This window comes from Mobula birostris, chromosome X (genome assembly GCF_030028105.1).
Source record: "Mobula birostris isolate sMobBir1 chromosome X, sMobBir1.hap1, whole genome shotgun sequence".
Lineage (NCBI taxonomy): Eukaryota > Metazoa > Chordata > Chondrichthyes > Myliobatiformes > Myliobatidae > Mobula > Mobula birostris.
Genome location: NC_092402.1, coordinates 58,637,545 through 58,649,639, shown reverse-complemented (window position 1 = coordinate 58,649,639; position 12,095 = coordinate 58,637,545). Strand labels below are relative to the sequence as shown.

The 12,095-nt window shown below is 47.3% G+C and overlaps 1 protein-coding gene across 7 annotated transcripts in view; it reads right to left on the bottom strand.

Annotated features, from left to right (window-relative positions):
* The window catches only part of stac3 (SH3 and cysteine rich domain 3), an 82,408-nt gene that overhangs the window by 56,983 nt on the left and 13,330 nt on the right, over nt 1-12,095 (bottom strand). For 4 of the 7 annotated variants that reach the window (XM_072248862.1, XM_072248856.1, XM_072248859.1 and 1 more), the window contains exon 2: nt 2,309-2,375. In XM_072248862.1, the coding sequence (XP_072104963.1) occupies nt 2,309-2,375 (67 nt within the window). Of the gene's footprint in view, nt 1-976; nt 1,223-2,308; nt 2,376-6,090; nt 6,119-9,250; nt 9,868-12,095 lie in introns of those variants that run through there. The other 3 variants (XM_072248857.1, XM_072248860.1, XM_072248861.1) reach the window with 3 other exon arrangements.

Genomic DNA, 12,095 nt, shown 5'->3' with positions numbered 1-12,095 from the left:
ACCACACAGGACTGCTGATAAAGTCAGCCCTTCTGTATACAAGCTTCTGCTTGACAATGGAAAGTCTAGTTGGTATATTTACCAACTACAAGCTTTTGGCTCTCAACACAATTATCATCAACAGCATGTCCTTCGTGTTGCCCTAACTTTATTCAGAGTCCGAGTGTGCGAGCTGTTGTCATCAACACAGACGCGAACACCAGCAAGATTAACCATGTAGAACGCTGCTGGCAAGATGATTACTTCTCCCACATTTCTGCTCTCATAGCAGTGACTGATGCGCTGTCTCTTCTCACCCTTTATGCTGAGGATTAAACTTCAGCATTTTAATTCTCTTCTATAAATAAGAAGAGAAATTACACTTCTCCTGTCTTTTCCAGCTTTGCACTGGCAATACATGTTATCGTTTTACCTGGTTCTACCTCAATGCACTGTGTAGTGAGCAGTATGCAAGACAAGCTTTTCAGTGAATCTTGCTTCATGTGAAAATAATAATCAATGCCAAATCAATACCAGTAGACCTTGCTGCTGGTGATCGATATTCACCTGGGATGCTGCACAATCTGCAAAATACTTCAACTCTCTCAGCATCCTGCTCCACACTTGCCCCCATCTGAGCAATTGAACAGCAGATTCTGCCCACAATTGCAAGAAGTGATGAACGAGGACTGCGGAAAAGCCTCCAGGTGAAGCAGCTGGACCTGCACTGACGTCTTATCTGGAACTACAGCACCAGCTGAACCCTAACCAAAATCTTTCTTCTCGGAGGGAGAAGCGAGTGAAAGGGAAGAGGTGGAATGTAAAGGCCTTCAAAGATGGGCTTGTGGGAAAAGGAGGTGGATATTGGGTTAGGAAGAGATGGAAGAACCCAGGTATCGTGTAGCAACACGCAGAAACGTGTGCTTCCTGCCAAAGAACCTCCCAATACTGAATACAGGATAGATAAACCTTGAGACTCTGTCCCTCATAGTTTTACCTGAAACACGCTTTTCATGATGTTCCCTGGTCCCTGTCTTCTCCGGACGCAGAGCCTTTGCTGGCACTGTGATTCCAAGGCAGCTGCCTCTCGTGAGCAGGGATGACACTTGAACAACCCTTTGGTAAACACAAGGCGGGCTACCGCAGAGAAATGAAAGCTCTCGGTGGAAGGCCCCAGTGGCTCCCGTTCAGCTCCACTTGCTGAGCACACAGTGTCTGTGACGGCCCTCCCCGACTCCTGACACTGCTGCTAGGGAAGGTTTTCTGAGCACATGCTCACTTCAAAGGGCATGTGAACCAAGTTTCAGGGACAAAAATAACCGACAAAAGGATTATTTACTTTGTTGTGTGACGGACGGGAACAGTTTGACGGAGCATTACTCAACAGAATGACATTCGCGCCTCTGTCTCATAAATCCTGGCAAAGTGCAGCCTCCCCAGCCCATCCCACACCTCTGAACGGTGAGACAGCCGGGCTGGGCTCACTTGGAGCACTCCGCCAGCAGCCTGCTTGATGCTCCTCCTGTAGTGCAGAGTAGGTGGCACAGAGACGTGGAAGGCAGACTGTGTTCATTACCAGGGTCAGGGGTCCAGTACAGGCTGTCGGGCAGATGAGGAGTTCCATCTACGCGCGCGCACACACACCTCGGCTCATCACATCCACACCACAGTCTACAGGACATGTATACATCACCCAGCGATACCTGGATAGGGATGTAGACAATACTAAGCTTCTCACACGCGCACACGTGACTCTACCTCAGACAGGAGACATCATACCAGCTAAACAAGCTCAGGAATTCCTTTGAGTTTCCAATGCCTATAGTTTATGACAGGCAGCCATTCTTTCCCAGTGCTGCATTGTTGCCCAGTCACTGGTGCTGGGGGGAATTTTACAATCCCCCACATCAGCAGGCCTAGGGGTCCCTGACTAAAATGCAGGACCACTCTGTGGGTGATTCATACATGTGCTACCAAAGAGTGGCCTGATCTCACCCAATCTCACCTTAAAGTTGGGGCCTGACAACCAACCAAGGGGGAAAACACTGATGTCAGTGGCCTAGGATGAGCTAGAGAGAAAGGCCACATTAAAGGCCATTTTGGCACCTATTCCTGCAAGGTACAGACAAATCAGCCAGTAACTTATTCAACTTGTTTTCTCACTTCTTTCCATTGGTTTTGGAAGGATGAAGTGTGCACACATCTGGCCCCATTGTCATAAATATCTCCTGCATACACCCTGCCTAATCAGCTCCTTGAATCCCAAACAGTTTCCCTCTCCCCCCATGAGCAACACATCAACTCAATGAGACAATGTGGCCATCTTTACCGGAGATCCAGGCTGTTTCTCCTTCTGTGGGGCACTGGAATCATTCAGAGCTTCTTTCTCTGTCATTCTGGAATGGAAGGAACAAATTACTTCATGAAATTTGAGTGTAAGTTGGTCAGAAAGGACTCATGAAAACAAAAGAAAACACTGAAACAACCCTTCCAGCTGAAGTGGTATTTCACATGCATGACCTCCTGGCCTTGTTTATTGCATCTAGCGCTCCCTATGTGGTTTCCCCTACATTAGTAAAATCCAATGCGCACCTTTGCTCCATCTGAAGCTCCTGGTTTCCAGCCATTTAATTCCCCTCCCATTCCCACACCGACCTGTCTGTCCTTAACCTCACACTGGCTGTGGAGGTGGTGAAACACCAACTACAGGAACAGCACGTCCTATTTCCCCTGGGTGTTCTACAGCCTGACAGCATGAACATTGAATTCTCCAACTTCATGTAACCTGCTCCACTTCTGTCCCTTTTCTCTCTCCCCTGATCTACCCAGTTCCTCACCCATCAACTCCATCTGTCCGTCACCCACACACCCCTCCCACTGGGTCCCCTCCCTCACCCACTCCATCTGTCCGTCACCCACACACCCCTCCCACTGGGTCCCCTCCCCCACCCACTCCATCTGTCCGTCACCCACACACTCCTCCCACTGGGTCCCCTCCCCCACCCACTCCATCTGTCCATCACCCACACAGCCCTCCCACTGGGTCCCCTACCTCCACCCACTCCATCTGTCCGTCACCCACACACCCCTCCCACTGGGTCCCCTCCCCCACCCACTCCATCTGTCCATCACCCACACACCCTCCCACCAGATCCCCTCCCCCACCCACTACATCTGTCCATCACCCACACACCCCTCCCACTGGTCCCCTCCCCCACCCACTACGTCTGTCCATCACCCACACACCCTTCCCATTGTCCCCATCTGCCCTCGTCACCGCCTTTATTTGGTTCCATGTTCCACCTTCCTCTTCTATCAGATCTCACCATCTGTGTCCTCTGTCACCTCCACCTCTCACCTCCCAGCCTCTGCCACCATCTCCACTCTCCCCCCACTCCATCTTCCAGTCACCCTCCTCACCTAGATCCACCTGTCACCTGCCAGCTCTTGCCCCACTGGTCCCCTTCACCTCTTTATACTGACTATCTTCTCTGTACTCTCTGTCCTGATGAAGGCTCTTGAACAGAAATGTCGACTGTCCAACCATCACCACAGATTCTGCCTGACCCACTGAGTTCCTCCAGCAGTTTGTGTGTTGTGTCAGGTATGTCTCCATATTGAAAACCTGTACGCCATTCATAAGCAGCTCTCCTCTACAAAGGAAATCCAAACTCTGAATTAACACCTTGTGACTCCAGCCTATAGAACTGATCAAAGGAAGAAGCACTCAAGTTTACCAACGGATTAACCTAGAATGGAGAGGCTCCATGGATAACAGCTTACCTCTCTCTACACCAACCAAAATAAAGGTTTACATTGTGTAAATGTGAGGCAGTTTCTGGAAAATCATAAACTGAGTGAAAGGTGCCCTTTGGTCTGCCGAAAACTTCCTGGTCTTTTGGCACACTGAGACGTATGTAAGAAAATGCTGCCAAATGTCCCAGGAGCAGGTGCTGAGGGACACACTGAGACTTGGTGTAAAGTTCAATTTCCTTCCAGCCATTTAATGGTACACAAAAGGGGCTGTGTTCCATCTCTCAAACACTTCACTGATGCCTTGTCCAGAGGGAACTGAAGTGACATTAACCCATGGTGCAATGATTGCAGAAAAAAAGTGTTCCCCTGTTGTCCTTACACATCTGGAGAAGAAGGATGCTTATGTGAGAATGCGGTTCTTGGACTACAGTTCAGCATTCAACATCATAATTTCATCCAGACTTGACAAAAAGTTCAGAGACCTTGGCCTTGACCCTGCCTTGTGTAGCTGGATCCTGGACTTTCTGTCAGTTCACCAGCAGGTGGCCCTCTCACCTCCTGCCCTCTGACCTTTATCATAAATTACAGAGAATCATATCTTATTACTGGGAAGAAGGAAGGTTAGGGTTATCCTACAAGAATCAGGTGATAAGATGACCTATACATTCATGAACGATAGGTTGGGCAGGCAAGGAATACCTAGAAGAGAGCAAACTGGGGTATTTTGTTGGGTGGGGTTCACCTAGATGTGAGGGAGCCCAGAGAAGAATTTGTGACCAGACTTCCAGAAACTGTGGTGTTGCAATGTCATACCACATGTGATCGTTGCAATTCAGTTCCAGTGCACTTTTCAGCAATAAGTGTGTTGTCTTGGAAACAGCTGATGACGCGCATCAGAACTGGCAGCTTCCGTGACTTGAACCTGTTCATTTCGTAATGAGGGCAGGTGCTGGTTTCAGTGGTGTAGTCTCTGAATGGCCAAAACCTCTGACCAAAGCTGGGTTCATGAGGGACGAGTGCAGCAGGTTCTGTCACTTTGGCCCTGTCTCCAGGGCGGACGGCCAAAGTGCTGAGAGGGTGAGAGAAAGGAGGACAAGGACTCAAACATTAAAAACAGGAGAAGGTCGTTCAGCCCCATCAGCACTGTTCCTTCTAAGCTGCATAGGTGCACGGCCGTGCAGTAACTGAAATGCTCCTGCACACATAGCCTTTATTGCTGCACAGCTAAAGTTTTCTTTTATATAATATTAATATAATTTTGAAATTATGTTAATATGATTTTGAAATCTATGTCAATATAATTGTGAAGTAGTATGTGTTAATATAATCCATACATTTTCTAAATAATAAATGCGCATCCTTTACTTTGAAACATTTTAGAGCTTCAATGTATTTCTATTGTCAGTGTTTCATGTTACAACACTTACAAATTGTAACAATAAACACAGAATGGAAGTCAGTAGCTCATTGCTAATAAACCGCCAGCCCGCTAGTCAAAACATTTTACTTTTGCCTGTCAGTTGTTTTGACTGCCTAACGTCGTTTACTTGTGTTGTGAGTTGTAGTTTGTGTCTGTCTGATGTGAAAAATTCTCTATTCTGACTTTTTGGTAAGTAATCTTTCAAAAAAATCATAATCTAATAAGAATTTTTATAAAGTTTACAGAATGTGAAAGATTTTCTTTGTACCGTATTTCACTATACCCTCCATTTAATAAATAAAATCAAAAGTATATGATTTTTAAATTTTCATTCTAAATATTCATAGTACACACGTTACAAAGAAAACATTTAAAGTGCCACACAGTTTTCAGGCCACATAAAAATTTCCTGCTCAGAGCAATGGTTGCTCTATGCAGCTGTAAAAAGAAAAATTAGAGGAAACGTTGCCCATTAGGTCTGACCTGCCGCACAGGTTATGAATGGCCGACTTGTGCACTGTCCATACATGTGAGCAGGCATTTGGGGTGGATTTGCTGGCTGCTGTGTGGCTGCAGGCACCTTCTGCCGGGTGGGAACTGGCTCTGAAGCAACATCTGTATTGTTGAATTAAACACTCCACGTTGCCCTTGGATGGCCTATGGTTTTCCTTAAATATATTACCAGGCAGCTGCATTTGCAAACTGGGTTATGAATGGCACTCAAGAACAGATCCTGACAACAACCTGGATACAACAGTCCCACATGCTTCCTGGCATTTAACGTGGACTGAAGCATGCGATTTCTCAGAGCATTATGCATGCCTTATATCATTACACTAAGTTCTCCCATTTCAAACCAAAGGACTACTTCTGAGCTCTGAGGGAAGGGGAGGTTTTGGCATTACCACTGTTTTGGGGGTGTGTATTACACAGACCTTTGTCAATGGGTCAGTCCACTGCTCACTCCACCGGTCTCCCTCTTGAGAGGATCTGGTATTATGACGTGCAGAGTAACTGCTATCCGTTGAAGCTTCTACGTGAGACATCAGGTGATGGAGGTGGGGGTGGCAGGGAGCTACAGCAGCTGTTTCACTATCTGAAACGATTGGGCCCCAGCAAGAGATGTGTGAGCTCACTATAAATAGAACAACTAGGACTCCAATGCTCCTCATAAACACGGCACCTGCTTGCTGTGGCTCCTCCCACCTCCTCCTGTGGTGTGACCAGGACTGGGCTGCAGTGGGAGATAGGACCCTAAGTCTAACCAGCTTTCCAGCTCCCTCAGACTTTCTCCTTCCTCACCTGCAAGTTTCGACCTTGATAGTGCCCCAGACAGCAGGCCTCAAGTCCTTCACTCGGGCTCCGGCACAAGTCGAGCACGCAGTCAGAGCGACAGTCTCCACACCTCTGGTTGAGCCATGGGGAGAAGGCATAGGGATCCCATGCAACCAAGCTCGGTGGGAACTCTGCTGTCAGCAAGACCGACTGCACCTCACTTACATGGGACTATCCTCCAGTCACTGGATTTTTCTGGAGAAATGATCTTGCTTTTAATGGGAGGTGTTGTAGTTGGTGTTGACTCCCACAGTTTTCCCTGCCCTTTCAATGCATTGCTTACTGAGTAAATTGATGTTATGTCTTGCATAGTATTTTGCTGCCTGTAAGTACATAGAACATGCAGAACAGGAACAGGAGCTTCAGCCCTCGGTGTTGTGCCAAACTAATTGATCTAATGACATCTAATAAAACTAGCCCCATCTGCCTGCACGTGGTCCAGGTCCCTCCATTCCCTGTGTATTCATGTGCCTGTCTAACAGCCCCTTAAATGCTTCCCCCACTACCACAGGCACCACGTTTCAGGCACCCACCCCTCCTTGTGTAAAAAAAAAACCTGCCCCTCCCTCCTATCTCCTTTGAGCTTTCTCGCTCTCCGCTTAAATTGATGCCCTCTAGTATAAGACAGTTCAACCCTGGGAAAGAGATATCTATCTGTTCCTCTCATAATTGTAAGTCTCCCCTCAGCCTCTGGCACTCCAGAAAAGAAAACAAACCAAGTTTATCCAACCTCTCCCTACAGCACATCCCACCTAATGCAGACAGCATCCTAGTAACCCCATTCTGCACCCTCTCCAAAGCCTCCACATCATTCCTTTGATGGGGCAACCGGAAATGAATGCAGTCCTCCAACTGCAGCCTAACCAGAGTTTTATAAAGCTGTGACGGAACTTTCTGACTTTTGAATTCAATGCCTTGACACCAAAAAAAGCAAGCATGCCATACGCCTTCTTTGCCGCTCTATCAATGTGTGTGTCCTCTTTCAAGGAGTCCAGTGGTGAAAGGATGAGTGTGAAGACCTGGGGCAATTCACAGGCCTGAGTTCAAACCCTGCCACAACCCCTGTGGAACTTGGGTTCAGTTACTAATCTGGATTTGTGCATCATTGACTATCCCCACTTCTGAGCTCATGGTTGAACAAAGGTTACTGATGGAGCACTTGAAGATGGCTGGGCCCAGGACACTGCCCCGCAGTGATGTTCTGGGGCTGGAGTGATTGACCTTCATCAATCATGACCACCAGCCACATATGGGGTGACTCAACCACTGCAGTGTCTTATCCCTGATGCCCACTGACTCTGCTTTGACCCCACACTCAGTCAAACACTGCCTTGAGGTTAAGGGCAGTCACTCTCATCTGGGAGTTCAGCTCTGTGGCCCAACTTTGGACCCAGAGTGGGGTCTGGAGACCAGTGGTCCTGGTGAAGCCCTGACTGGGTCGCGGTGAGCTGGTCACTCGTCAGAGGTGATCAGATCTCTCAGCACTTTACTGATGACGGAGAGCAGGCTAAGGGGTGAATAGATGGATTGGATTTCTGCTTTGTGAAGGGGATGTACCTAGGTGATTTTCTTCACTGCTGGGTAAACGCAAGGTTAGAACTGATGGGTAGTGACAGCAGTGGGTGGGGATGGTTGAGGATGGGGGGAGGGATGGTTTTTATGAAGTGGCAGGGCAGAGTGATGGTAGGGAAAGGGTTGGTGGGTTGGGTCACAAATTAACAGAGACACACAGCACAGAAACAGGCCCTTCAGCCAAGAATCCCACATTTGACCCCTCTCCCTCCAAACCATTCCCATCCATTTATCTGTCCAAATACATTTCAGATGTTGTTAATGTACCTGCCTTAAGCAATTGGTCTGGCAGCTCATTCCATACACTGACCGTTCTCAGAGTGAAGAAGTTACCCCTCTGTTCCTATTAAATCTCTCCCCTCTCACCTTATAACTGTGTCCTCTAGTTCTCTATTCCCCAGCCCTGGGGAAAATATTGAATGGATTCGCCCTGTCTATGTCCCTCATGACTTAATACACCGATCATCTCAGACCACAGTCTCCTACTCTGCAAGGAATACTCGACTTCTCAACCTGTGCCTATAACTCAGTCCTTCAAGTCGAGGCAATGTCCTGGTGAAAGATAAGGTTTGAAGGAGTCAGGGTAACCGGATTATGTGGCTTCCAGCATTTTTTGAGGAAGGTCGATTCCCTTCGAGTTGGCAGCGGGACATCCGAAACTTCCAATTTCAATCAGTCGCCGAATTTTGCGACGGGGCGAACATTCTGAATGAAGGACGGACGTGTGGTCTCATCTTAAGGTGCTGAACGAACAGGTTGTTGATGTTTGGGACAGCGAGACAGATTTGTATTGGAGCTCCCCGCCAGCGGTTGCAATGCACCGGACGCTCATAGTCCTGTTATTGGAACGAGTTTACTATTGATGAGGAACATGAGTCCTTACACCCAGGGTCCCGAGGGACTTGGCTTCAGGGCTATTCTGAGCAGGGAGGTCAGGAGATCTGGTCGCATCTAAATGCGGATCTTCGCAAATATCAGCTCAGGTTCCAGAGAGGCAGAGAACTCCCATTCAATTTGCATTCCTAAACTGCACAAAACCACTTTCGAAGTTCGCCCACTTTCTGCTAACAAACGGTTACAAAGTTTCAAACTCAGCACACGTTCCAGGCACCGGTTTAAGAGCAATCCCCCTCCCCCCCCCTCCTCACCCCAAGAGTTTGTAAATCGGCATTTTCCCGGAGAACAAACCTTGCCAATCCCCTCTGGACTGTTAGAAGAAGTGCCGGGAACGAGGTGTTTTCGGATCTCTTTACCCCGGTGAGCGGAAGAGCCTCCCTGTCTGTGGCTGCTGGGTTGAGCGATGTGGTCGGCGGCTGTTCCAGCGAACACTGGGAGCCGGGTGGGCTCAGTGGGAGATGACACAGACACTGCTCGGGCTGACAGGGGGTAATTGGAGCCGCTCTCGGCTCCTCTCCTCCCACAGCCAAGCTGCAATGAATGGACCCTTCCCTCGAGAACCGCTCTTGTGTAACGCCCCGGAGTGTTCCACAGGCTCTGGGGACTCGCCTCTAAACCGTCTGGACGGGAGGTGGGAGCGAGGGCAACAGGTTTCCAGTTGTCACCTCAGCCCTCGACAGTAAAACAGGTATCCAGACACACACACAGTCACACACAAGTACACATCCACACAGACATAAAAACGTGTGAAGCGGAATCAGGACCCTGTTGCGCCACAGATCTTGATCATGCTTGAATTCTTTTTACCCCACATCCCTTGATTCTTTAAATATTCAGAAATGTATCGATGTTGTTCTGAATGAACCTAGAGCCCGAGTCTCCATAGCCCTCTGGGGAAAAAAGTCCAAAGTTTGGCCACGTCTGGGTAAAGAAATTTCTCCTCACCCCAGTCCTGAATGGCCAGCCACTTATTCTGAGACTGTGACGCTAGTTCTGTATTTCATAGAAAATAGAACAGTACAGCACAGTAAAACCTTTAGGCTCATGATGTCGAAAAAAATAACCAATTCTAAGAGCAATCTAACCCTTCCCTCCTACATAGCCCTCTATTTTTCTTTCATTGGTTGCCTACCTAAGAGTTTTTTTTTAATGTGCCGAAAGTATTAGCCTCTACTACCACCCCTGGCAGGGCATTCCACACATCCACCACTCTCTGTGTAAAAAACCTACCTCTGACATTTCCCCCCCCCCCCACCACCTATACTTTCTTCTAATCACCTAAAATTTATGTCCCCAGGTATTAGCCGTGTCTGCCCTGGGAAAACGTCTCTGGCCATCCACTCAATCTCTGCCTTTTATCATATCCTACATCTCTTATCAGGTCACTTCTCATCCTCCTTCACTCTGAAGAGCAAAGCCCTACACCTCATAAAAGATGGTCTCTAATCCAGGAAGCATCCAAGTAAATCTCCTCATCCCAGGAGAGACATCATCCCTACATCCAGCCTGTAAGAATTCTGAAAGACTCAGCAAGGACTCCTTCCATTGTCCTAAATTCCAGAAAACAGTCTCAGTCCTCTCAACATCTCTCCAAACAGTGAACCCACCACCCCAGAGAAGAGTCACCAGAAAGTGAAGAGAAAGACCGGTGAATCTTCTCTGTACCCTTTCTTTAACAAGTACATAATTTTTTAGGTAAGGAGGTTGAAAGTGTACACAATATTCCAAGTGTGGTCTGACCAAGGCTCTATTTAATTGCTGTAAGACAACTTTCCTGTACCAGTAAAGGCAACCATATCTTTTGCCTTTCTAATTGCATGCTGTATCTGTATGTTCACTTTCAATGGCTTGTGCCCCAAGAAGCCCAGGTCTCTTTGAACATCAAGACTTCCCAGTCTAACTGCACAGCTTTTGTTTTACCCACTGACCTCACAGAAGAAGAAAGAAGAAAGCCATTAACTCTGAGTGGAGTCGTCGGGATGCCATCATGACAGCATATTTTTTTAGCAGCTTTCTTATTTTTACAAGGCCGAATTGCTAGCTCAACGCTCAACCCAGCACGGATGGAAAGCGTGCAAGGGAGCCGGCTGGATTCGAACTTGGGAACCTTCGCTCTAAAGTCCGGCGCTGATGCCACTACGCCACCAGCCAGCAGACTGACCTCACAACTGTTTCACATTCTGCTCCACCTGCCATGAGATTACCCAGTCACTCAGCTTGTCTATATTCACTTGAAGCCTCTTGGTATTCTGATCAAGATTCCAACTTGGCTTCATATCATCAGCAAACTTTGAAATGTTGCATTTGGACCTCTCAGGCAAATCCTTGAGAGAGATTGTGAACAGTTGGGGTTCAAGCACTGATTCCACTGGTCCCAGCCTGCCAACTCAAGAGGGGTCTGTTTGTTCATACTTTCCGTCTTCCATCTTCTAATCAACTCTGGTTCAAAGTCAAAGTGGAGTTTATAGTCAGATGCACAGTACGTCTATACACAGGTGCAATGAAAAACTTTCTTGCAGCAGCATCTCAGGCACACAGCATCATATAAGCAACATTCACAAGAAAAAACATTTATTAAACATAAATTATGCACTAATTTTACAAGCAATTATAACAAGAAAAAGCAAATTCCATTTAAGTGCAAAGTGGTCATGGTGCTGCTAAACTGTGGTGATCAGGGGCTGTGCCAGTCAGTCTAAGAACCAAATGGTTGAAGGGAAGAAACTGTTCTTGAACTTGGTGGTGTGGGACTTCAGGCTTGTGAACCTCATGGCAATGAATGTTGGGAATCTCTGATGATGGACATTCCACATTAATACATTGACCTCAATACCATGTGCTTTAACCTCGTTCAACAACCCCCTGAGTGGAATTTTATTGAAAACCTTCTGAGAATACAATCTCACTACATCCACTGGTCCGTCTCATCTATACTGCGAGATACATCCTCAAAGAACTCCAGTAGGTGTGTCAAATTCGGCTTCCCTTTCATAAATCCAGGTTGCTTCTGCTCAATGATATTATCTTTTATGTATCTTGATATCACATCCTTTATATCAGATACCAGTATTTTCTCAACTGCTGATTTCAGGCTAATTGGACAGTAGTTCCCAGTTTCCTTCTCCCTCCTTTTCTT